Raw genomic sequence first — 26,566 nt, forward strand, 5'->3', positions numbered from 1 at the left:
TGGAGATCTTGACTGGATAATTATGTGGATCAAACCAAACTGATAACATCTGTTAAAATGTCTGATTATGCTAAAGTGTTGTCACAAAACAGATTTCATGAGGCAGAACTGAACCTGGCTTATGCATCCTGGGAAATACTAACACATGTGATAAAACTCAAGGCCATTTTTTTTAAGTGACAAGTAGTGAATAAGAAATCCAGCTTTATTCAATATCGATATTTCTCTCCTTTAATAAAATCAATTAAGTCATACTTACATATAATTGCCATTAAGGAATTAAAGTTGCCAATATTAAAGCACTCTCGAGCAACATCAATAAAAAATTCTATCACTTGTGCTCTGTGTTTCTTCTTTGCAGGCTGCAATTTAGAAAACATTAAATTGATTTCAATTGACAAAATTGTGCAACTATAAATATTAAATTGTTAATTTATGGAATTATTTGAAGAATTTTGAGCCACATATTATAAAAAATCCATGTGCAATATATGGTAAAAAATGCACTTACCATGCATATTTCAGTAGCTACTAAATAGCAGAGTCTATTGAACCATTTAACATAGGCTTCGAGATTGTCTGTTTTCTTTTGGTCACTGAAGCAAGACTTTGGATAAAGAGAGGAAAAGTAAGCATTTATTATAAACTAATGTAGCCATAATGATAATCTCAATGTCTTCTAAATAATACACCGTGAGAAATTATAAACTGCTACTCAAATACATACACTACCTCTAAGGCTGATACTTCAGCGCAGTACTGAGACAGAGTAAATGCCTCAAACTACAGTATTGCAGATTTCTGTGATTAACCTGGTGCAGACTTGGCACCTACAACATACTAGCAATAAAAATGTTACCAATAAAACAAGAACAATTACTTCAAGTGATATCATTCCCCAAAATTCCCAATGCTCACATAATTTTTTTTTCCTTCTGGGTAAAATCTTGTACGCTAGGAATTCATCAAAATTCCTAGCTGTCAACAAAAAAATTCTAAGAACTCATTTAAAATTCCCCAAACATAAAGATTATAAGCTCTATTTAGCCAAAGCATATGTAAAAATGTTTCCCCTGACTCCTCGACTAGTAGGTGTAAAATATGATCAAGTGAGATCCATTTTAGATTAGGAACCCTGAGCTGATTAAAACATTAAGCTGCCACCTTCAACTTTAATCAGCTTTCTGTCCTGTACTGTGGTCTTAATAAATAATGCAGTGACATCAATGTCAACCATGCTTTAATTAATTTCCCTTTCTGGTGAGTTTCAATACAACATAATGCACTGTATCTATATTTGAGCAAGTCAAATTGATTTAGACTTTGGATACTAATTTTGCTTGTTCAGTGTACGTGCATTGATAGATTTGTAATAAATTGCTAACACTGTTTTTAAAATCGATTGCACTGTTAAAATAATCTGAATTTGGCTTTGAAAAACAGATCAGAATCTGAATCCCAAATCAGAATTGGAATCAAGTAACTTTGCTTAATGCCACCAACCCTCTCAATGATAATTTGTCACTTCTCAAACAGGCCTCTAGATGGTATATTGCTAATGCTTGAGTTCTAGTTTTTCCTTTTAATTTTATTAGGCTTAATAATGCTGGCTATATTTTGCACGGGAACACCATTGTATTATGTATACTGCTATGACGGGTCTTATACACAAATTATATAGAAATAAAAGAAATCAATAGCTTATCTTATGAACTCTATAAGGTGAGCACAATATTGATTTAGAAAATAATTTGTATGTAAGATATCTGTGAGAAGTTGTACCTTTGTGTTAGCCAAGGAATCCTTATGTACAAATGCTTGCACAAATTCTTCAGGACCAATAAGACTCAATCGCTCCTTGGGAAAATTAAATAAGTGTTAATATATCTTAAATCAAAAACTGGGTAGAAACATTTTATATTGCACTTATGGTTAAAATCTCACTTCAAGAGAATGTCATGTCTATGTTTTGCTCTATTGCATCAATAGTGCAACAAGTTGCCATTAGCTTAGTTTGAAGTGTGTGTATTTGTTCATGTAGTTCAGAAATCTAAAACTGCACTAAAATTAAATCTGCTAGATTTTTATTATGTTAGTCAATGTTTTATTCATGGTTGTGTCATATTATGCATATTTATTTATGTATAGCCAAATCCTACTAATGTAGAGGCTTGTGAAACAAATATCCTGTTGAAACAGTAGCTAATTTATTGCTCCTGTCAGCATTCATCCAAAGATTTATTTGTTTATTATTGATTATTCCGGATAAATACATAATGTGCAGGATGATACTAAATTTAGAATTACTGAGTTCTGGAAAAATACATTTGAATGAGATTTCATAGATATTGACCCAGAATTTGCTGCATGCAATGCAGGGCATGCAATTATTAGTGCATAAAAAACCCAGCAATTTGTGGCGAGGAAGAGATATGACATGAGTTGCGAATCACCACAAATTGGTGGACAATTTGTGCCACTCCGCCGTTAGCCTCGCAAAAAGGGCAACTCGCCGTCAACCTCCCCATGAGTGTCAAGAAATTGCTGGATTTGCGCCGTAAATACGAATCAAACTCGCCGCAGAAAGTTATGGCTCCATTTCATGACATTAGTACTTTGTTAATGGAGTGTTTAATAGTCCTGACATGCTACTCACCTCGGAGGTCCAAAAAGGGAACAATTGGATCTGTAGAGTCTCCCTCCTGCAGGTAGTAAATTGTTCCTAGAGGCTTTTTAAATTTTAAATTTTAAATTTTTTTTCTTACTTTTCCTTTCTGTCTCTTTTTTCTCTGTCTTGATCCAATCTTTCTTTCCCTCTCTTTATTTCTCTTTCTGTATCTAATTTGACTCTAATTCACCCTATTTGCTTCTCCATCATTCGCTCTGTTTCTTTCTTTATCCTTAAATTTCACTGGTTAAGGAGATGGACTATTGACCAAGGTGCCAGATCCCCCATTATCAGCTTGCACTTCCAGGAATTTTCAGCGCAAAAATAATTGGAGCTGAAGGGTGAGGAAAAAAATCCAATTCACGGCACTCATCGCGAAATGCCTCGCTCCAGATTCTGGGCCAATATTATGGTCAAAAGATTATTTTTTTAACCTGTTAGAACGATTAATTACTAATGCATTTGTCAGTGAAACACTGTCAGTAAATGATTCGCAAACAAAAGAAAGCAACACATGTTGTGCACATATTACCACAAAAAAGTCATTGGTGATGAAATAATAGCCAGTAAGCCTTGAATATTCCAGAAGCTTTAAACAATGACAATACTCTGAATATATTGCTAGAACATACTGAAAATTTAATTTATTTCTATTTGTTTATTTTTGCTTAGTTAGTCTTTGCAACAACTTTGTGTTAGTATCACAACATTTGAGACAAGAATATCTGTGAATGATTATTAGTAGATGTCGGATCAAAAAAGTCAAGAGAATTAATAGGCCTAGAAATTGTATCGCGCTACGCCCGTCTTTCAGGCATGAAACAGACACCTAAGGATCCAATATGGTGGGTGGCGCACATGCGCCCGTCCAACACCGGAATATTGGATCAGTCACTTCCATTGGTATTGGGAGCGTACACTGGAAATATTCAAAAAGCTCATTAAAATAAAGGTCCTACGTTGGTTGTAGGATTCTTTTGTGAAATTAGACTGCCTTAGTGCCTGACTCACCATGTGATCAATCTGCCCAGCACTAACAATCAACAAGAACCTTGCAGGAGCGACATTTAAAGGACTCATCCCCTGGTTTGTCTTGTTGCGCTGCTGGTCAACTTCTGGGTCGTTTTTTTGTTTTTTTTTCTCCTTTCCACTAATGACTTGAGTTCTGGGAACATAATTTGTTAGTGCTTGTCTGCCTTGCAAATATTTCATTTCACTCATGGTCTGTTAGGTCCGCCTTTGGGGCTGGAGGAGGAGGGGTAACAGCAAAGAAGACATGAGCAAGTAGGAGCAGCTAGCAGAGGGCGGAGGAGGGCACTGCAAAGGAGGCCCTACCCACAACGGGTCTTCAGAGAACACTTTTTCTACACCTACCTGATGGTGGAGCAATGTATGAGACAGTTGCACTTCAACGAGGAGGCTGTATTGGAGTTCTGTACTCTGCTGCAGCCACAACTGGAGCCCCAAACCAGGGCATGCACAGCATTGCCTGTGGCTGTTAAGATCACCGTGACCCTTAACTTTTACGCCACGGCGTAATTCCAGGCAGCAACAGGTGACAACAGCGACATCTCCCAGTTCCCTGTACACTGCTGCATCAAGGAGGTTATCAGTGCTCTCCACTCCAAGAAGAACATCTACATCTCCTTCCCAAGCTTGGGAGGTGAACAGAGTGCAGGAGTGATGGGACGCTTTGGAAGCCCCAGTCAACGCTGGACCCAAAACCAAGACGACAGCAGTCTGATCTGCCATGGAAGCTGTCAGAGCTGTCACCAGAGACTCTCTCATGGTGGTTCCCACTGTCACGTTCATGGAGCAGACCACTCACTCCATGTTGGACAAAATGGTCTCCATGCACTTTGCGAAGCCCTGACCCAAGTTGGAGCTGCACTCCTCTATGTCCTTAGCCATAGTGCACAAGCTCACTGGCAGGCCTGTGCGCTTAGCATTTCTGATTAATGGCTATCAGCTTTTCTCGGTAGTCTGCAACCTCAAAGTCAACATCTGAGTCCTCTACAGCGGGGCTAGGATGCAATCTCATCCTTCGACGAGCTGTCACCTGTGGGGTCCTATTCCGCTGCACGCAGTAAAGGAGGAGGTAGTAGTGACATTAGATAGGATAAAAATAGATAAAGAGGAGGTATTTAAAAGATTGGCAGTACTCAAAGTAGAAAAGTCACCCGGTCCAGATGGGATGCATCCTCGGTTACTGAGGGAAGTAAGGGTGGAAATTGCGGAGGCTCTGGCCACAATCTTCCAATCCTCCTTAGATATGGGGACGGTGCCAGAGGACTGGAGGATTGTGAATGTTACACCCATGTTCAAGAGAAGAGAGAATGATTAACCCAGCAATTACAGGCTAGTCAGCCTAACGTCGGTGGTGGGGAAACTTTTAGAGACAATAATCCGGGACAAAATTAACTGTCAATTGGAAAAGTATGGGCTAATAAATGAAAGTTAGCACGGATTTGTTAAAGGATAATTGTGTCTGATTAACTTGATTGAGTTCTTTGATAAAGTAATGGAGAGGGTTGATAAGGGTAGTGCGATTGATGTTGTGTATATGGACTTTCAAAAAGAATTTGATAAAGTACCACATAATATACTTGTTAACAAAATTAAAGTCCATGGGATTAAAGGGACAGTGGCAGCATGGATACAAAATTGGCTAAGGGATAGAAAGCAGACAGTAGTGGTTTTTCAGACTGGAGGGAAATATACAGTAGTGTTCCCCAGGAGTCAGTATTAGGACTACTGTTCTTTTTGATATATATTAATGACCTGGACTTGGGTATACAGGGTATAATTTCAAAGTTTGCAGATGACATGAAACTTGGAAATGTAGTAAACAATGTGGAGGATAGTAACAGACTTCAGGAGGACATAGACAGACTGGTGAAATGGGCAGACACATAGCAGATGAAATTTAACGCAGAGTAGTGTGTAGTGATGCATTTTGGTAGGAATAATGAGGAGAGGCAATATAAATTAAATGGTACAATTTTGAAGGGTTGGGGGGTGGGGGGGGCAGGATCACAGAGACCTGGGGGTCCACGTACACAAATCTTTGAAGGTGCCAGGGCAAGTTGAGGAGGCTGTTAAAAAAGCATATGGGATCCTGGGCTTTATTAATAGAGGCATGAAGTACAAAAGCAAGGAAGTTATGCTAAACCTTTATAAAAAAAATGGTTAGGCCTCAGCTGGAGTATTGTGTTCAATTCTGGGCACCACACATGAGGAAGGATGTCAAGGTCTTAACAGAGGATGCAGAAAAGATTTACTAGAATGGTTCCTGGGATGAGGGACTTTAGTGATGTGGAGAGATTGGAGAAGCTGGGCATGTTCTCCTTAGAGAAGAGACGGTTAAAAGGAGATTTGATAGCACCGTTCAAAATCATGAACAGTTTTGATAGAGTAAAGAAGGAGAAACTGGCAGAAGGGTTGGTAACCAGAAGACATAGGTTTAAGGTGATTGGCAAAAGATCCAGTGACGATATGAGGAAACATTTTTTTACGCAGCGAGTTGTAATGATCTGGAATACACTGCCTGAAAGGGTGGTGGAAGCAGATTCAATCGTAACTTTCAAAAGGGAATTGGATAAATACTTGAAGGGAAAAAATTACAGAGCTAAGGGGAAAGAGCAGGGGAATGGGACTAATTGGATAGCTCTTTCAGAGAGCCGGGACAGGCACGATGGGCTGAATGGTCTCCTTCTGTGCTATACCTACTGTGATACTTCTGGCCAATGATCCACCACATGAAGACCCGTCCTCTAGCCTAACCTCTAAAGTATGTGTGGTGCCAGTATCTGAGCTTGCTAGGGTCAGAATGAGTGACTTTGCATCTTCAGAAAGGCTGCTCTACTTTTCCTGAAGTGCCACAAGTGCCTTGATATTTTCTGCACCTGAAATGAAAGAGAGGGATAAGGGTTAGCCTTTAGTATCAAGGATAAGCAGGGAGAGGTGAGTGGCTGCTGAAATCAGCTGCAGTTTGTCATGCAAAGTGTGTAGGATAAGATAGAAGTGAGAGGGCCAAAATAGGGCATGGTACGATGAAAGCCTTTGTCACGTCTCCTCCAGTGTTTCCACTTGGAACAGCCATGACTCGTACCCTGCCCATCAGATTGAGGATCAACTCCTCCAGTGGGGAAAGAATGTACAGGCAGCTTTGGCCTCCTTTGGTCACTGCCTGCTGCCTCATGTTGTGTGCCACCTTCTCCTGGAAGAAAGAGGTGAGTGTGTTAGTGGTAGCCTTGTGAGCTATTTTGAGACTGTGTCTTTTAGGGTTGAATAGTGCGGATGTTGTGTGCAAGATGTGATATGTGGGGATGTGAGGGTTCTGAGAGTAGGGGGTACAGAGTGTGTAAGTAGGAGGAGAAGGAAGTGTAGTGCAGTGATTGTAGGAGAGTGAAAGGAAGCGGGGGAGGGAGTGTTGTGATGAGTGGGGTTGCAGGTGATGCTGGTGTCAGCAGAGAGTAATTGAGCTGAGTTAAGATTCTTACCTTGACAACCCTGGCGAGGTCATTGAAAGTCTTTCCGCATTGCAGCCTGGTCCTGGGAGCTAGGTTCCCTGCGTTCATCTCTTCAGCCACCTCTTCCCACTGTCTTCGGGGATGATGCCTGGAGGGCTTTCTGCCCCTGGGGAGAAAAAAGTTTTCCCCCCTCCTGTCGACCACCTGCATAAAGGCCTCAAAAGCTGCATCAGAAAACCTGGCTGCCCTTTTTGCAGCTCTTGCAGGCTATCTGCCACTTTACAGCGTTTCCTGCTGCCTGCAGCCACAGTGCACCTCCCCCTTAAGAGGTGGAGGCTGCCTTTAAGTAGCGGCAGTGACGCCCAATTTCCCTGCCCCAAACAGGTGCCCAACCAATAATCAGAACATGGAGTTCTGTCTGCACGCCTCTCTCAGTTTAATGAGCTGCCTGCCAGCACCAATTTCATGCGGTCCCTGTGCCCACGTGAGCAGGTGGGTGTAGCGTGTACCCCACCCCCGCTCGCCTGTTTTTGGGCGCGATCAAATTTCTAGGCCATAATCTCACTTCAGTATTTAGTATACTCCCTCTTCATGGTTCCTCATTTATTGTGGTCATTCAAATATTTTATTAAAATTTGTTAATAAATGTATTGTAATTCAATAGCCCAAGTGTGAAAAATATAAATTAAGGATAAAATTGTACAAAGGTAACACACAAGATGCAAAACTACTTATCCTTACAAACTGCCCTAATTTATCAACTGTAGAACTTTGTATGTCAGCAGATAACCATGATATGCAACTGGACATATCACTGAACCAATGTTAAGAGTTAGGTAGGTTGTACATAGAAGCTGTGAAGACAGCCAAAATCCTAGCTGAACAGTGAGTCCCATTTTTAATGGTGAAACCCCTGTTAGATTGTCATATGACCAATAAAGAACAAAACCAGGAACTGAAGGGGATACAAAAACTGTATTTCACTTTAAATTGCAAGTTTTTGATATTTACCCCTCAAAATAGTCATTGTAATTTTCATAATGAATTGCCTGTCAATAACTCTGATCCCCATCTTCTTTTGTTTACTCAATTGCTCCAATCCCATACTGACTGCCATTCAGCATCCCCCTCCCCTGCTCTATGAGGTTTCAAAATGAAAGAATGGCAGAAAGAGAGGCAGGTTCATATATACCTGGAGCCAGCATTATCCCAGCCTTCTTGATATTATTGAACCACCATATAAACATTATAAATACCAAAGAGGTCAATTCAGTTTCAATCAATGTGATCTGAAATGGAATTGAACGCTGGTGTTAACAGGATATTACATTGAACATTACGCCTTGTGCTGAAATTTCACCTTTCTTTGCCACTTTGAATTAGCTAATTATGCACTCTGAATTAATACGGGATTAACCAGAACCACTTCAGGAGTTGGCCTCATGCCAATGCCCAGTCCGACTAATGGTAATATCATAATTCTATCTCCCTGCCGGCAGATGTGTTTTACCTCCTTTTGGTTATCACATCCTGCAGTTTCTTCAATGTCATTTACTGTGTTTGTGCCACCATTTTATTGAAACTCCTCCATACCAAAAAATGTTTTCCAGATCCATGGATTCAAAGGCTAAGCCTGTATGATAGTGCTGATCAAATTCTATGAAAATAGTCATCCTACTTACCAATTCTATATGAGTTAGCTGTTGTGCCAGTGTATAAGGGTCATTGCAGATACTCAGTATATCCCTTTGAATAGATGGAGGCTTTGTTTTGATAATAACCAATTTGTCGGACACACTAGCATTAACCTTCACTGTGTTTTCTTCGTTTTGAGTTAGAGTTGCTAGTTTTTGATTCAGGGTTTGCAAAAGCTGATTCATCGTCTTCCAATAACTCTGGGAGAAAAAAAACTGGCATGTCACGATACATGAATTGTAAAAGTGACTGCACATTTTTTCCTGTACATACAGCAAATAAACTAAGTACACTAATGCTATACTTGCTTCATTTTATAAAACATTCACAAATATGTATCAAGGGTTCATTTAAGTGCTCAACCTCTCCAAGTGGGTCTTTGGATTGCAATCACAAATGGGAACTTTGGTTGATTTTCCAATCCCTAAGCCTGGATGAGCCACCCGAATTATAGTTTTATATCATGTCCCTATTGAAAGAATAATGCAAACCATTTGAGACTTTTGATTAATGTTTGGTAAACATTTGCTTACTAAGTTAGAGAAGTTGACTTTAGTACAGCTTCAGAGCCAACCATTTTGCATGTTATAAGCTACATGAAACAAGCTAATTAAACTTCAAATTTTGTGTTAATCAATGTAGTTATCAGAGCTCACAATGCATCTACAGTTTATGTCTTATCAATTTGTACTCACATTGCTGTGAGACAATTGCTTCCACACAGGCCAGCTTTTTAAAATATTAATTACATTTTTAGAAGTTTTTAAATGTTAGAAAAGTGCCTATTGTCCCTACCAACTCTTTTCTAATATTAAAGCATTTCACCAGTGCATTTGAATGCTTATATGCAGCGCTCTGCAGTCCTGTTCAGAGTGATGTGATGGACACTGTCAGTTCGCACTGCTCTGAAAACAGGTAATGACGTCAAACCGATAAAGCATGAAGTTCGATTTATATTGTGCTTTATCATCTCTCATGAAGTCCCAAAGTGCTTCACATATAATGAATTACTTTGAAGTGCAGTCACTGTTGTTCTATAGGTAAACATGGCAGCCATTTGGTGCATAGGAAGTCCCTCAAGCAACAATGAGTTGAATGATCAGTTAAACTATTTCTGGTAGTGTTTATTAGGGAATTCCAATTCTGGCCTCTTGCGCATCCCTAATTTTAATCGTTCCACCATTAGCTGCTGCGCCTTCATCTGCCTAGGCCCTAAGCTCTGTAATTCCCTCCCCAAACCGCTCCATCTCGCCATCTCCTCCTTTAAGATGCTCCTTAAAACCTACCTCCTTGACCACGCTTTTGGTCACCTATCCTAATATCTCCTATGTGGCTCGGTGTCAAATTTTGTTTGATAGTGCTCCTGTGAAGCACCTTGGGATGTTTCAATACATTAAAGGTGCTATATAAATGCAAATTGTTGTTGTTGTAGGGAAGAATGTTGTCTTAAGACACCCAGAGAGCTCCCTGCTCTTGCACTAGTGCAATGCAATCTTTAACATCCATCTGAAAAAGCAGTTTAACATCTCATCCAAAGGATGGCACCTCCAACAACACAGTATTACATTGAAGTGTCAGCCTATAGTTTTTGCTCAAGTCCTGGAGTGAGGCTTGAACCCAGAACCTCTGACTCAGAGCAAGAGCTACAACTTAGCCAATAATACCTGCAGTAAAGCATTAATTAACGGGAACGTTATTGCAGGGAAGAGGCAAAACACAGTTAATGTAAAATGCTTTCCTTGTATAGTTTATGGGGGGAAAAAATCATTAACTGATTTTTCTACCTGTTAGGAGGAATCTTAACTTCCTTCTCTGGCAGCCTGCGAGACCCACTTTTCAGGTCTGAAAGTCAGAAGACAATCATTCAACTAGAGCCAGTACAGTGATTTAGGCTGCAGTTATACTGCCACTTTTGAATCACTGCAAAAAGATTTTTGATGTGGGTCATACAAATTGGCAGAATAACTTTGAAGTCAGGTCCCGATCTGGCTCTGGAACACGCTAAAAGCAAACAGTGCAAGACCCACTAGGGTTTTACATCACTAGGACTTGGGATCGTGTGGCGTGTAATTCTAGTGCAGAGTGAAACCAGTTTTGAAAAGCTGAATCTCCTGGGCACTTCATCAACTTAATGCAGAGTCTTTTAATGTTATCTCAAAACATTAAAAATTTATTGGCAGAGAGCAGAGCTCTGTGCATGTATGTGAGCATGCATACACAATGTTCCCTCTTAGTGGCAGAATGAAATTTGCAGTTGCTGTAGATCACACATGATGCCTGCTGTGTCTTGCACTGTATCTGACCCCTAGTGCTTTATTAAAAATTCAGTATTGAGTCCACACATTGCTTAATATTAAATAGGTATTGACTCCAGGACCGACATCCAGTGCTGATAGAAAGAAAGATATTGATTTATGAACTCAACGCATAGGCCATATGAGTGGCACTCATCTAGCTTTGTGATCTAACACAGCACATCTGTAGTACACTGCCAGGGAGAGGAGTAAAGTTAGAAGGGTCACAATATTTCATTATCTTGTGAGCTATTTATTTTTCTGTGGTCAATCTTCATTAAGCTCTAAATGAATATCTAATTATTTTCACGTTGAAAAAAGTTGATCTTGTGTTGATCAAGATAATATTTGCTGGAGGATGATGATGTATTCTTTGTGTTAAGAACTAACATAATAGTTTACTTTAAAACATAATAACATTTGCAAAGGCACAAAAGTTCTATTTCTATTTAGTCAGAAGCAGTACCTCAATGGCGACATGGCGAGTTTACTTACTGGTAACTTTGTTCTATTGATCATTAGTCAAATAATTTACTCAAAACGAATAAATGAATCAGGTTGCATTTGTCCTTGGTACATAATAAAAGAGTTCTCCAACAATTGCTTTTCTTTTAAGTTAGTGGTATCGTTTATATAAAATAGTGGTATTAATGATTCTTTAGATTACCGTTAAAAGGCAGAACTCAAAAATAATTTTAGGACACTGTTGTTAACTTTTAATTATGTATTCATCAGATTTTATTTCACAGGGCTTTCTACCATAATTAAAAGTGAAAAAAACTAATAGTAGGTTAAATTAATGAAAATCAAAATACGGGAATAATCTTGCTTGGGACATGTAGAACAAGCATTCCAGTAAAGATTTTAATTCTGAGGCTTAACTATCCATGAAACTCACCTCATCGTAGGGAGCTATCCTGTGGATCATGTCCTTTAGATGTCCAATCATTCTCTCATCCCGAAAATCAGAAGGGAAAGTTTCTGTCCATTCTGTCAGCAGCTGTATTATCTTAGGTCCAAATTTTCTAATTCGTACCTAAACTCCAGCAAAAATGGTATAATTAAAGTTACGATAAAACTACTAGAACTACAGGGCTCAAATATCTGCAGGCCTTTGAGCCTACTGGAAGTCCCAGAATCCACCCACTGGCAGCTCTATCACTGACCCTATCAGTGTCTAAGGGGTCAAGGGGAAGCATATTTATTAAGGCATATCTTGGACGTCCACCAGAGCTGGGGGTCGGAGGGGTGGGAGAAGTAGGAGATACCAGTCACTTGATTAAATTAGGGGCTGATTTTTGTATAATGACAACACAAGTCTTCAGGGGCCCAGGCCTAGACCCAAGCCTTGACTCCCAGGTGGGTCCCCATTCCGCTGAACGGCTGATACGCTCCTCTCACCCGGTGCATTGGCTGCCTAGCTGCCAGGGACAAGGAAGCTCCCGGCTTGGGAATCCCCTCTCCTGATGTGAATGACCTTGTTTGGGCTGGGTGGAAATTCCGCCCCAAACATGGCCCTATGGATACTGGCAGTGCAAGCCAGGACCTGGCCTAATTTGTGGGCCTTCCACCGCACTCCCATCTGACTTACAAAGGGGATATGCTGGAAATTCATGGCCACAGTCTCAAAGAACGGAATGTGAAAAGAATCTATCCCAGTTAATTGTGTGCGAATTTGGTTGTCAAATAATGTAAATTATATTCAGTATCTGCACTTAGAAATTGTTTTCTTTTAAAAAAATGTCACAACTCCTATTGACTACTTTTTCAAAAAATCATACTGAACCTACATTGCAAAATATCATCAGTAAGCTTTAAATGAATACAGCATTAATACAGCTCATGCAGATTTTCCATTATTTGTATACAATTAGTAAAATTAATCAAAAGAACTTGAGAATGTAGGACAAAGAAGAGGCTATTGTGATCTCACAATGTGTTCAAACCTCTGTCTGCCCTAAACCCATAACCCTCTCCTCCCTCCAGCAGAATAGATAAATCAGTTGCTGGCAGGTCTTCTGCACAATTTGCTGCATTGGAGTGACAGGGCAGGCTTACCCAATTGACCTGCCACTGACCATGCTAAAGTTTGCAAGGTCAGCCTCGTTGAAGATTCTTCAGCAGGCTCCCAGAAATATTCCCACCTGCGCTCTGAAACTTTCCATGCGGGGGCCAAAGGGTAGGCAGCTTTGGAGTTTTGAAAAATTTTGTAGCCGCCAATGGAGTGACAAATTCTACCGATGCAGAAATGCCAATCTATCATGCCTCATTCATCGAGTTACACAGTCTACAGCACAGAAACAGGCCATTCGGCCCAACTGGTCTATATCGGCGGTTATGTTCCGCATGAGCATCCTCCCTCCCTACTTCATCTAACCCTATCAGCATACCTTTCTATTCCTTTCTCTCTCTTGTGCTTATCTAGCTTCCCCTTAAATGCATCTATGCTATTTGCCTCAAATACTCCTTGTGGTAATGTGTTCCACATTCTTACCACTCTTTGGGGAAAGAAGTTTCTCCTGAATTCCCTATTGGATTTATTAGTGACTATCTTACATTTATGACCTCGGACTCCCCTACAAGTGGAAATATTTTCTCTATGTCTACCCTATCAAACCCTTTCATTGGGGGTGATTTTAAACCTAAAGAACAGGTGGGTTGGCGGCAGGTTGAAGTTGAAAATAGTTGTTTTTTTGGGTCGCAACCACAAAATCTTCGGACTTTGCATTCCCAGTGGGAAGCCTGTACTTTTACCGCCCACTTTAAACCCGGAAGTGAAGCCGGGTTGCGGTCGTGACCGAAAAAACTATTTTCAACTCCCATCCGCCCCCAAGCCACCTGTTCTTGTGGGTTAAAATCACTTCCATTATCTTAAAGACTCTATCAGGTCACCCCTCAGCCTTCTCTTTTCTAGAGAAAAGAGGTGCAGCTTGTTCAGCCTTTCCTGATAAGTATATCCTCTCAGTTTTAGTATCATCCTTGTGAATCTTTTTTGATCCATCTCTAATGCCTCTGTATCCTTTTTATAATATGGAGACCAGAACCCTGTACAGTAATCCAAGAGTGGTCTAACCAAGGCTTAAAACAACAACAACGACGTGCATTTATATAGCGCCTTTAGCGTAGTAAAACGTCCCAAGGCGCTGCACAGGAGTGTTATCAAACAAAATCGTTAATGCAAATTTGTGGAACACCACTTTCCACTATTTGCAAGTCTGAGTAGCTACCCTTAACAGCTACTCTGTTTTCTGTTTTGTAGCTAACTTGCTATCCATTCTGCTACCTGTGCCCGACTCCATTTGCTCTGAGCTTAGTCATGAGTCTACCTTAGTCATGAGTCTACAATGTGGTACCTTTTCGAAGGCCTTTTCTAAATCCAAATATATTACATCTGCTGCATTATCCTAGTCTACTCTTTCTGTTACTTCTTCAAACAATTTAGCAAGGTTGGTCCAGCATGACTTTCCTTCTGAAATCCATGCTGACTATTCTTTATTATATTTTTATTTTCTAGATGTTTTTCTAGTACATCTTTGAGTAAAGATTCCATTATCTTTCCTACCAGCAATGTTAAGCTAACTGGTCTATAGTTCCCTGGACTTGTTCTATCTCCCTTTTTAAATATAGGAATCACATTAGCTGTCCGCCAGTCCTCTGGCACTTTTCCCTTTTCTAATCGTTTGATTTCCATTCCTTCTTTGGGTATTTCAATTGTTTCTGGCCACAAAATTAATAATTTAATTGAACTACAATCTCAAAGAACAGGAATGTTTTGGAAAGGCCATGGAAATTCAGGGCAAACAATTGCAAAGAATGAAACTTCATAAGAACCTATACCAGTTTTGTGTTTGAATTGTGTTATCAAATAGTGTAAATTATATTCAGTATCTGCAGTTAGATATTGTCTTTTTCTGAGAAAGTATGTCACAACTTCCATTCACTTGTGTTTCTTTTTTGAATCATCTCTCCTAGCAACCCTGGGCACCTGTTTATTGATGGCATTAAGTGGTGTATAGCGATGTCTTGGCAATAATGATGGAAAATGTGTCGTGACATCACTCTGTCATTATCACATCATTTTAATGTGTCCACCCATATTTGGACAACTGCTTCAGTGTCTCCTGTTACTTCTGACAGAAAATAGGTCAGCAGCAAAAATGGGTGGGGATTCACCATAATTGATCCCCCTTCAATTTCCATCACTATCTGTCCCATTAAAGTTGCTTAACAGATTGGAAACAGTCGAAAAATCCTGCCTCATATTTACTGCAAGAGGGGATAGCCTATTACATTTTAAATTCTGCAACTAAATTTGATTTGATGTTGCAAACATTTAGCTAAGTTTCTTTGTGGTATAAATGTTGGGTGAAATTTCCCTCATCAGCAGCAATGCCCCCAGAAATGGGTCAGGGAAGGACTTCTGCCCACCACTCCAATCTCACCGTGACTCTGGCTCATTTTCTTGAGTCATCAATCGGTCCTCAAAAAAAATATCTTCGATCACTCCATCCTCTCCAGTTACCACCCTATCAGCAACTTCCCATTCCTCGTTCATGTTCTTGAACATACTATCATCACCCAACCCTGCTCCAATCTTTCCTATGTTTCCCTCTTTGAATATATTCCATCATCAAGACTGCCTATTTTCACCTCCACAACATCATCTGCCCCTAACCCTACCTTGCATCCACTGCCATTAAAATATGTATTCATGCCTCTAATCTCAGTGACTCCATTGCTCATTGCTGTCTCCTGAGCCTCCCTCCACCCCCCCCATTACAAATTGCAACACCCAAAACTCCAACGATGCATTCTAGCCTGCACTCTCCTATCACTCCTGTACTCACCAACCTTCATTGCTTCCTTATCTCCATTGAATTGAGGAGGATAGTTCGAATCCCCCAATATATATCTAGCCAGCCTTGCCATTTCTGTGAAACAGGCATTAAATGTTGGAGCATCGCAGTAATATTTGGAAGCTCAGGTTGATATCACACTAGAGTAAATTTCACGAATCCACAGTGCTGGCAGGTGAAGTTCCATGCAAGCATACAAATCAGTAAAACTGATCTTACTATCTGCATGTTGACTGAGTATTATCCTTTTCTGCTTATGTAGTGCATGTTTTGGACTAATGGAGCTTGAATGGGAATAGGCGTGTAATTGATGATGTCCTACAACTTTGAGAAATTGACAGTGTTAAGGAAGCCCTGCTGCCTGGATATCTGTTGCTGCTGCCAAAACGTTGCCTTAGCAGAATAAAGGATACATCACTGCACTGAGGAATGGCTCCTGTCAAAGCAGTGGGATAGTTTGGAATGACCTTAGGGCATAATAAATTAGGTTGTAGTCATTTTAAGAGCCACCAGCAGAGCTGTGCACATAGTGGATTGCTTCAATCGCTCAAGTTCCATGAGATGTACAACTGAGTGACCATTTTCCTGGCTAACAGTTAGTAATGCATGGAGTGCTCTACAGTCATATTCAGGTAGGTGCTCCCAAGTGGTAGACATGCTCCTGTGGATGTCTGATACCAGGGGCTGTCAGGTTGTTTACAGTCTGGAACCTCTCTCAGCTCTCTGGCCTCTATACCTATGCACTAAATATAAACATTGGCAACTACTTATCATGTGAATCTGCTGTTATTTTAACTCTACTTTCAAGTAAGGACAGACAACTAGTGGAGTAGTTTCATAAGAGATCAGTGGGGGGTTGTTCTGATAGAAGTGACTGAGCTACAAATAGGCCTTAATGGCCTTTATAAGTTTGATACTAGCAAAAAACACACTAAAGATTTCAGCTCTAGGTTGGAGCAGATAAAGAACTCCAGCTTCTTTGTGCAGCAGGAAACTAATTTTGAATCAGGGACAGGGACTCATCATAATTAACGTAAGCAAATTAACAGTAATGAAGAAAATAATGGCACTAAAGAGTGACAAATCCCAGGACCAGATGGTTTCCATCCCAGGGTTTTAAATGAAGTAGGTGAGAACACTGCAGATGTCCTAACTATAATCTTCCAAAGTTCTCTCGATTCAGGAACTGTTCCTTTAGATTGGAAAATTGCACATGTCACTCTGCTAATTAAGAAAGGTGAGAGAGGGAAACCAGGGAATTATAGACCAGTTAGCCTAACATCTGTTGTCGCGAAATTACTAGAGTCTATAATTAAGGATAGAGTGACTGAACACCTTGAAAATTTTCAGCTGATCACAGAGATCCAGCATGGATTTGTAAACGGTAAATGGATTTGACGAACCTGATTGAATTTTTTGAAGAGGAGACTAAAGTAGTGGACAGGGGAATGTCTATGGATGTTGTTTATATGGACTTCCAGAAGGTATTCGATAAAAGTCCCTCATAAGAGACTGTTAGCTAAAGCTGAAGCTCATGGAATTGAGTGCAAATTATTGCCCTGATTAGGAAATTGGCTGAGTGGCAGGAGGCAGAGAGTAGGGATAATGGGCAGGTACTCAAATTGGCAGGATGTGACTTGTGGTGTCCCACAGGGATCTGTGTTGGGACTTCAACTATTCAATGTACTTATTAACAACTTAGATGACAGGATAGAAAGCCACATATCCAAGTTTGCCAATGACACAATGATAGGCAGCATTGTAAGCAGTGTAGATGGAAGCATAAAATTACAGAGAGATATTAATAGATTAGTGAATGGGCAAAACTGTGGCAAATGGATTTCAATATAGGCAAGTGTGAAGTCATCCACTTTGAACCGAAAAAGGATAGATCAGAGTACTTTCTAAATGGTGAAAAGCTCTAAACAGTGAAGGTCCAAAGAGGCTTAGGGGTCCATGCACATAGATCATTACAATGTCATGGATAGGTACAAAAAATAATCAAAAAGGCTAATGGAATGCTGGCCTTTATATCTATAGGACTAGAATACAAGGGGGTAGAAGTTATGCTACAGCTATACAAAGCCCTGGTTAGACCACACCTGGAGTACTGTGTTCAGTTCTGGGCACCGCACCTTAGGAAGGATAGACTGACCTTGGACGGAGTGCAGCGTAGATTTACTAGAATGATACCTGGACTCCAAGGGTTAAGTTATGGGGAGAAATTAAACAAACTAGGGTTGTAGTCCCTGGAATTTAGAAAATTAACGGGTGATTTGAATGAAGTTTTCAAGATATTAAGGGGAACTGATAGGGTAGATAGAGGGAAACTATTTCCATTGGTTGGGGAGTCTCGGACTAGGGGACATAGCCTAAAAATTAGAACCAGGACTTTCAGGCTTGAAGTTAGGAAACACTTCTACACGCAAAGGGTGGTAGAAGTTTGGAATTCTCTTCCTTTCACAAGGCGTGAAACAGATGGCCCGGGAATCCCAGCCCCCGGGGATGAAATTGGGAATTGGTGAAAAATGGAGGCCTGAAGCCTGCTCGAAAGGCTTTAAGGCCTGACCCGCCTCCTGGGAGCAGGTTGGTTTCCCACCCCTCGTCCTGCCCCGGTGAAAACCAGAAATGGGCGGATTGGGGGTGGGTCTGAAATGGTGGCAATTTTCAATGCCCCCCTGCCCCCAACCCACCCGTTTTTTAATTTGAAAATTAAACCCAATGTCTCTACAAATTCAGCATCACTTCCTTATTTTTAGGTTATGGTCATTATATCCTAAGCGTTCTCCCATTTTTAGGCTGCTTACTTGTCTTGACTCGTTACTCAGCACCAGAGCTGCAACTTCATCCCTGTTGGACATGCAATTTACTGATTAAATCCTGGATATATTCTAAAAACTCCTTCTCATTTTGTCCACAAACCTTTACCTTAGGATAGTTAAAGCCCCATCTTATTACAACTCTCTTACTACTGCAAACTTATCTAAATTGCCTACAAATCTCATTCTTGAATTCTTTCCAATTATTTGGTAGTCTACGAATGTGTGCTAACAGAGAGTCTCACCTGCACACTACTCATTATTTTCCATCCATTAAAATTAATAGCATGTGGAGTCAGGGGACAAGTAGCAGAATGGATAGCAAGCTGGCTACAAAACAGAAAATAGAGAGTAGAGGTTAAAGGTAGTTACTCAGACTGGGAAAACGTGGGAAGTGGTGTTCCACAAGGATCAGTGCTGGGACCACTGTTGTTCACCATTTACATAAAAGATTTGGACTCAGGAATCGAAAGTACAATTTCAAAATTTGCGGGTGACACCAAATTAGGGGGTGTAGTTAATACTGAGGAGGACTGCAACAAAATACGGGAAGACATTAATAAACTTGCAGAATAGGTGTGTAATTGGTAAATGAATTTCAATAGAGCCCCCTGGATGTCAAGGAGCATAAAGGGTAAGATAAGGCAGACACCGAGAACTCAATACTACAGAAAGCCTAGTGTAACATAAAAAGTGCAAGGGTGAAATTAAAAAGGAAATTCGGAAAGCAAAGAGAGGGCATGAAAAAATATTGGCAAGTAAAATCATGGAAAACCCAAAGATGTTTTCTAAATACATTAAGAGCAAGAGGATAACTAAGGAAAGAGTAGAACCTATTAGAGACCAAAAAGATAACCTATGTGTGGAGGCGGAAGATGTTGGTATGGCTCTTAATCAATACTTTGCGTCTGTCTTCACAAAAGAGAGGGACGATGCAGACATTGTAGTTAAGGAGGAGTGTGAAATATTGGATGGGATAAACTTAGTGAGAGAGGAAGTAATAAGGGGATTAGCATCTTTTAAAGTAGATAAATCACCAAAGCCGGATGAAATGCATCCCAGGTTGTGAAAAGAAGCAAGGGAGGAAATAGTGGAGGCTCTGACCATCATTTTCAAATCCTCACTGGATACAGGCACAGTGCTGAAGGTATGGAGGACTGCTAACGTCATACCATTATTTAAAAAGGGAGCGAGGGATCGACCGAGTAATTACAGGCCAATAAGTCCAACCTCGGTGGTGGGCAAATTATTGGAATCAATTCTGAGGGACAGGATAAACCGTCACTTAGAAAGGCAAGGAGTAATCAAGGACAGTCAGCATGGATTTGTTAAGGGAGGGTCGTGACTGACTAACTTGATTGAATATTTTGAGGAGGTAACAAGGAGGGCCATAAGGGTAGTGCATTTGATGTAGTCTACAAGGCTTTTGACAAGGTCCCACATGGCAGACTGGTCAAAAGAGTGCAAGCCCATGGGATCCAAGGGAGAGTGGCAAGTTGGATCCAAAATTGGCTCAGTGGCAGGAAGCAAAGGGTAATGGTCGACGGGTGTTTTTGTGATTGGAAGGCTGTTTTCAGTGGGGTTCAGTACTAGGTCCCTTGCTTTATGTGATATATATTAATGATTTGGACTTAAATGTAGGGGGCATGATTAAGAAATTTGCAGATGATACAAAAATTGGCAGTGTGGTTGATAGTGAGGAGGAAAGCTGTAGACTGCAGGAAGATATCAATGATCTGGTCAGATGGGCAGGAAAATGGCAAATGGAGTTCAATCCGGAGAAGTGTGAGTAATGCATTTGGGGTGGACAAACAAAGCAGGGGAATACACGATAAATGGGAGGATACTGAAAGGTGTAGAGGAAGTGAGGGACCTTGGAGTATATTTCCACAGATCGCTGAAGGTAATAGGACAGGTAGATAAGGTGGTTAAGAAGGCATAGAATATAAGAGCAGGGAGGTTATGCTGGAACTGTATAAAACACTGGTTAGGCCACAGCTTGAGTACTGTGTACCGTTCTGGTCACCACATTACAGGAGGATGTAATTGCACTACAGAGGGTACGGAGGAGATTTACTAGGATATTGCCGGACTGGAGAATTTTAGCTATGAGGAAAGATTGGATAGGCTGGGGTTGTTCTCTTTGGAACTGAGCAGGCTGAGCAGTGGTTTAATTGAGGTGTACAAAATTATGAGGGGACCTAGATAGAGTGGATAGGAAGGACTATTTCCCTTAGCAGAGAGGTCAATAAACAGGGGGCATAGATTTAAAGTGAATGGTGGAAGGATTAGAGGGGGGCTGAGGAGAATTTTTTTCACCCAGAGGGTGGTGGGGGTCTGGAACTCACTGCCTGAAAGGGTGGAAGAGGCAGAAACCCTCAACTCATTTAAAAAGTACCTGGATGTGCACTTAAAGTACCATGACCTACAAGGCTACGGACCATGTGCTGAAAAGTGGGATTAGGCTGGGTGGCTCATTTCTGGCCGAATGGCGTCCTTCTGTGCCGTAAATTTTCTATGAATCTATGAATATAGGTAAGTGTGAGGTAGTACGCTATGGTAGGAAGAATAATGAGGCCTTGGAAAATAAGAGTCTAAATGGGAGAAGAGGGATCTGAGGTTACAGATACACAAATCTGTAATGACGCAGGTTAATAAGGCCAGAAAAAAAAGCAAACCAAGCACTGGGGTTCATTTCTAGGACAGAATTGAAAAGCAGGGAAGTTATATTAAACTTGTATAGGACCTTTGTTAGACCACACTTGGAGTACTGCGAACAGTTCTGGTCTCTACAATATAGAAAGGATACAGAGGAACTGGAGAAGGTGCAAAAAAGATTCACCAGGATGATACCAGAACTGAGAGGATATACTTATCAGGAAAGACTGAGCAGGCCTGGGCTCTTTTTTCTAGAAAAGAGAAGATTGAGGGGTGACCTGTTAGAGGTCTTTAAGATTATGAAAGGTTTAATAGGTTAGATACAGAGAAGATGTTTGCACTTGCGGGGGAGACCATAACTAGGGGCCATAAATATAAAATAGTCACTAATAAATCCAATAGAGAATTCAGGAAAAACTTCTTTACCCAAAGAGTGGTTAGAATGTGGAACTTGCTATCACAAGGAGTAATTGAGGCGACTAGCATAGATATATTTAATAAGAAACTAGATGAACACATGAGAAAGGAATAGAAGGATATGCTGATAGGGTTAGATGAAGAGGGGAGGGAGGATGCTTGTATGGAGCATAAACACCAGCATGGACCTGTTGGGCTGAATGGCCTGTTTCTGTGCTGTACATTCTATGCAATTCTACGTAATTCTATATGTGGGGTCAGGAGCAAGGTTTCTTGCCAGTAGCACACATTTGTAAAACCTTGCCATTTAATGTACTCCCAATATGGCCATAGATCTCTCATTATTTCTTAACTTATCCCAGACAGACTTCATCTGAACCCCACCATCAAAAAGAACTTTCCTTTCTATTTGCAGCTATGCAGATTAGGCTCCCATCAAAAGCAGTAAATAGTAGCAATTAACTCTTTAGCAAAAGATCTGATGAATGTCTGGTGGAGGATGTAATTTAAGGTTAGTAGACATAGACAATCAAATGCTTTGTGGAACATTATAATTTATTTCCGACATGGAGCTGTTATCTTTGGAATGTGGCTTTGCTCACTTGGTAGCATTTTCAACTCTGAGTCAGAAGGTTGTGAGTTCAAGTCCCATTCCAAGATTTGAGTGCATAATTTAAGCTGATACATTAATGCAATATTGATGGAGTGCTGCATTGCCAGACATGCTGTTCATCAGATGAGATGTTAAATTGTTTGCCAGTTCCTCTAATTGAAGTAGATATTAAAGATCTCACAACACTATTTAAAGAATAGCAAGAAGTTTTCCTTGGTATCCTGGCCAGCACTCAACAACCACCACCAAAAACAGATTAACTGGTCATTCATCTCATTGGCAATTGTGGGATCTTACTTTGTGCAAAATGGCTCCCATGTTTGCCTGCATAACAGTCACTATACTTCAAAGTAATTCATTGCATGTGAAGTATTTGAAATATTTTTAAAGACAAGAAGATACTATATAGGCACAAGTATTTCAACGATGCAGATTGGAATGTTAAATTGATATTTTATTCTTTCTCTTGGTTACCTTTGGGAGACAAAGTGAAAGTTTACAAAGATTTATCTTATTGGGAGATTTACTTGTGGTTATCAACTTCCCTCAGAAGATTAAATGAGTTAGGTACAGTTCATAATAGCGCAAAATGTTCAGAAGGAGTAGGCATGATGGTCCAAATGTGCTTTTCTTATTCCGTATATTCTTTTTCTTAACTCCGTTCATTTCAATGACATTAAGGGATGGAATTTCCTCTGTGTGTGGGTGGGGCGGGGGGGGTGGTAATTGGGAAGTTACACCCGATATTTCGCCCATTCGTGCTCCCATTTTGCCAATGTTTATTTACACCCAAATTTCCTGCCAATCTCATTAACATACACTGAAACGTAAAAATGAGCATAAACAAGCAGAAATCAGCGTACGCAATTGGTGTCCAAGGAAAGCGCTGAGCTCGTGCCACATAATCCTTCTATAAGTGTGAAAATTAAAGTTTCAGGCCATCTAACTATCATTCATGCACATTACTCATAGCGTGTTTAAGAATATGCAATCATGGAAGATTTTCATTTTGCATGTGACTTATATTGATGCCATAAAAATGTATTCAAAGAAACAGAAATTACAGTGCAGATCTCAGTGAGGATAAATTTAATATTTTAAAAATTGCAACAAAATATCAGAAAAATTAATTTCTTTCCTAATGCCTCTAAAATTCTGGGCTTAATTTTACACCTGTTTCAAACCAGCGTAATTGCTGGAAAATTTGCATGTATGGTTCTTTAGCCTGTTGCTAAATAACTAAGGATTTATGAAATCCCCAATCTGGAGTCATTATAATAAGCCGAGATGAATTTGGGCACAGGGATCGATAAGACAGGCATAAAAGAGCGAGGAAATATGGGCGTAGTGTGATTACGTGCGTAACACACTTGTGCCCGAGTTTCCTCATCCTTATACGCTGAGTATTTGCTTCACAACCCGATTACACTCGTCTCTAGGTGCAAATACACAAGAAATTCCACCCTGTGTTTCATAAATGAGCTTGCATTTAGGATACTCTCTTTTTTACTGCAATCTGTTCCATCAAATCAACTGCTGATAGCTGATAGATACATAACAACAAGCTTCAAAATACAACGACAAACTATTGATAAAAGATGAAATGAACTGATGTGCGATCATAGTCCATTAGATGGAAGATCTAAAGCTCTAAGATTTTCCTAATAGGAGGGTGATTTTCCATGCAGTGTGTTGCGCTGCTTTTACACCAATGCGCCTATCGCTGGTCTGGAGAGGTATTTTTACAAGAGTTTCTTAGGTCAGTTTATTTGCATATCCATTGGAGTAATGATTTGCATAAATCCCATGTAAAACAGGCATAATCTGCTGGAATGCTTGGTAATTGGAGTGCAACCTTTAAAAAGACTGTTCTGGCTGAACAATGCAGCAGCAGAGTTGGGACAAGCAGGTGAGTAGAGAACGGTGCTTGGATCACACACTTGACTGTCAGCTAACTTCACTGCATGTCTCAATTTATCTCTTTCTGATACTTTTATCTCCAGGATATCTACTACAGGAGCAGCTGGCACAGGCAGCCAAACAAGGCAACAAAGCATGGCACCCAGGCACAGAAGGCGATGCCATAATTTCACATACTCAAACCCCTCAAGGAAAATGACATCAGGGGACATGGGCTGCTGGGTGTCTATGGCAGTAAACCTGCCAGAAGTGTCGCTTGTGCCACCTGGAGGGTACTGGCACTGAGTGCCAACTCTCTCACCCGCATGACTGCAGGAAGTTCAATGAGCTCACCAGGGCAGGCAAGATGACACGGTGGCCACTCTCTTCTGTAATTCCTTGGGCACCATTGCACTCTTCACCCTGTAAAAGGAACAACTGTATAACTAAGCCTTAGCAATGCATTCTGGTCAAAGGGGGCTCTAACTCGGGATCTTGGACTATAGCTACCTACCCCACCAGCAATTAGCTTAGATACACAACCCTAAAACCCCTTCCTCTAATTTAACAGGCTAATAGTCCCACATCTCTTACTTCAGCCCTCCCATGCCACTTGGCACACACTCCACAACTGCTAACCTTTTCCTCATTTACTCAATCTTCTTGCAAGAGAAATTGACACACAATGGCCATGAGAGGCAGGCCACGGGAGGTGGCAACTCCATCTTTAAATCCCTCATGCCTATGAGGAGGACCATGGGATGTCATTCTATTCTTCTTGTGGGAGATGGTGAGGTCAGCAGCATATTGTGGCATAGACCACACTTGGAGCACCGTGAACAGTTCTGGTCTCCATATTACAAAAAGGATATAAAGGCACTGGAGAAGGTGCAAAAAAGATTTACAAGGACAATGCCAAAACTGAGAGGTTCTAATTATCAGGAAAGACTGAACAGACTGGGGCTCTTTTCTCTAGAAAGGAGAAAGCTGAGGGGTGACCTAATAGAGATCTTTAAAATTATGAAGGGGTTTGATAAGGTAGCCCTACAGAAGATGTTTCCACTTGTGGTGGAGTCCAAAACTAGGGGGCCATAAATATAAGATAATCAATAATAAATCCAGTAAGAAATTCAGGAGAAACGTCTTTACCAAGAGAGTGGTTAGAATGTGGAACTTGTTACCACAAGGAATAGTTCAGGCGAATAGCATAGATGCATTTAAGGGGAAGCTAGATAAGTACACGAGGGAGAAAGGAATAGACGATTATGCTGATTGGGTTAGATGGAGTAGGGTGGGAGGAGGCTCGTGTAGAGCATAAACAGTTGGGCTGAAAGGCCTGTTTCTGTGCAGTAAATTCTTTGTAATTAGCTGTCCGCCAGTCCTCTGGCACTATTCGCTTTTCTAATGATTTTTTTTATATACAATATATAGTTAGAATGGCCTTCACTATTTTATATATAAATAAAATAGTGCCTCTGCTATCTCTTCCCATGCTTCTTTTAGTAAGCGTGAATGCAATCAATCTGGACCAGGGGTTTTATCCTCTCCAAGTTTTACTAGCTTACCAATTATCTCCCCCCTTTCTATCCTAAATGTCTTGATATCTTCTTCTAATGTCATGTCCACCCTTTTAGTTCTCCCTAGTAAATATGATATGATTCTGTGAGTACGACGATGTCAGGCTGTTGCTTTTCTGTGGGACAGATCCCAGATTTTCTGCTCCCACTACAGCTTGTCTGTGGGATAGCTCTCCCAACTTGAGCACCAGAACCCAGATATTACCGAGGAGAACTTTAGATGGTTGAGATTGCCTAAGTCTTATTTCTCTTATTGTTATGTTTCATTGCTGTTGTTTTGCAACTGAGCTGTTTGCTAGGCCACTCAGGCGGGCAGCAAAAAATCAACCACATACTGTGGGAATGGAGTCATATATAGTGACAGGTTCCCTTCCTCGAAGGGCATTAGTGAACCAATTGGTTAACAATCTGGTGTTAGCTCATAAAATACCAAATTTATTGGATTTAATTTCATAACTTGCCATGGTTGGATTTGAACTCCTGACCTCTGGATTAGTAATTCAGTTCCATAACCACTGGGCTACTGTATCAGTAGGGAAATGGTCTTCTGAAACATACTACTGAGTTAAAACTGGAATTCTGGAGGAGCAAACAAAGC

The 26,566-nt window shown here is 40.6% G+C and overlaps 1 protein-coding gene across 1 annotated transcript in view; it reads right to left on the reverse strand.

Annotated features, from left to right (window-relative positions):
• LOC137332116 (ras-GEF domain-containing family member 1C-like) overlaps window positions 1–26,566 on the reverse strand; it is a 60,057-nt gene that overhangs the window by 11,131 nt on the left and 22,360 nt on the right. The window contains exons 6-10 of the mRNA XM_067995827.1: window positions 12,028–12,165; window positions 8,823–9,035; window positions 1,783–1,857; window positions 512–607; window positions 260–362 (exon numbers count right to left, since the gene is read on the reverse strand). Coding sequence (XP_067851928.1) covers window positions 260–362; window positions 512–607; window positions 1,783–1,857; window positions 8,823–9,035; window positions 12,028–12,165 — 625 coding nt within the window. The remainder of the gene's footprint in view (window positions 1–259; window positions 363–511; window positions 608–1,782; window positions 1,858–8,822; window positions 9,036–12,027; window positions 12,166–26,566) is intronic.

The sequence above is a fragment of the Heptranchias perlo genome, chromosome 14 (assembly GCF_035084215.1).
Source record: "Heptranchias perlo isolate sHepPer1 chromosome 14, sHepPer1.hap1, whole genome shotgun sequence".
NCBI lineage: Eukaryota > Metazoa > Chordata > Chondrichthyes > Hexanchiformes > Hexanchidae > Heptranchias > Heptranchias perlo.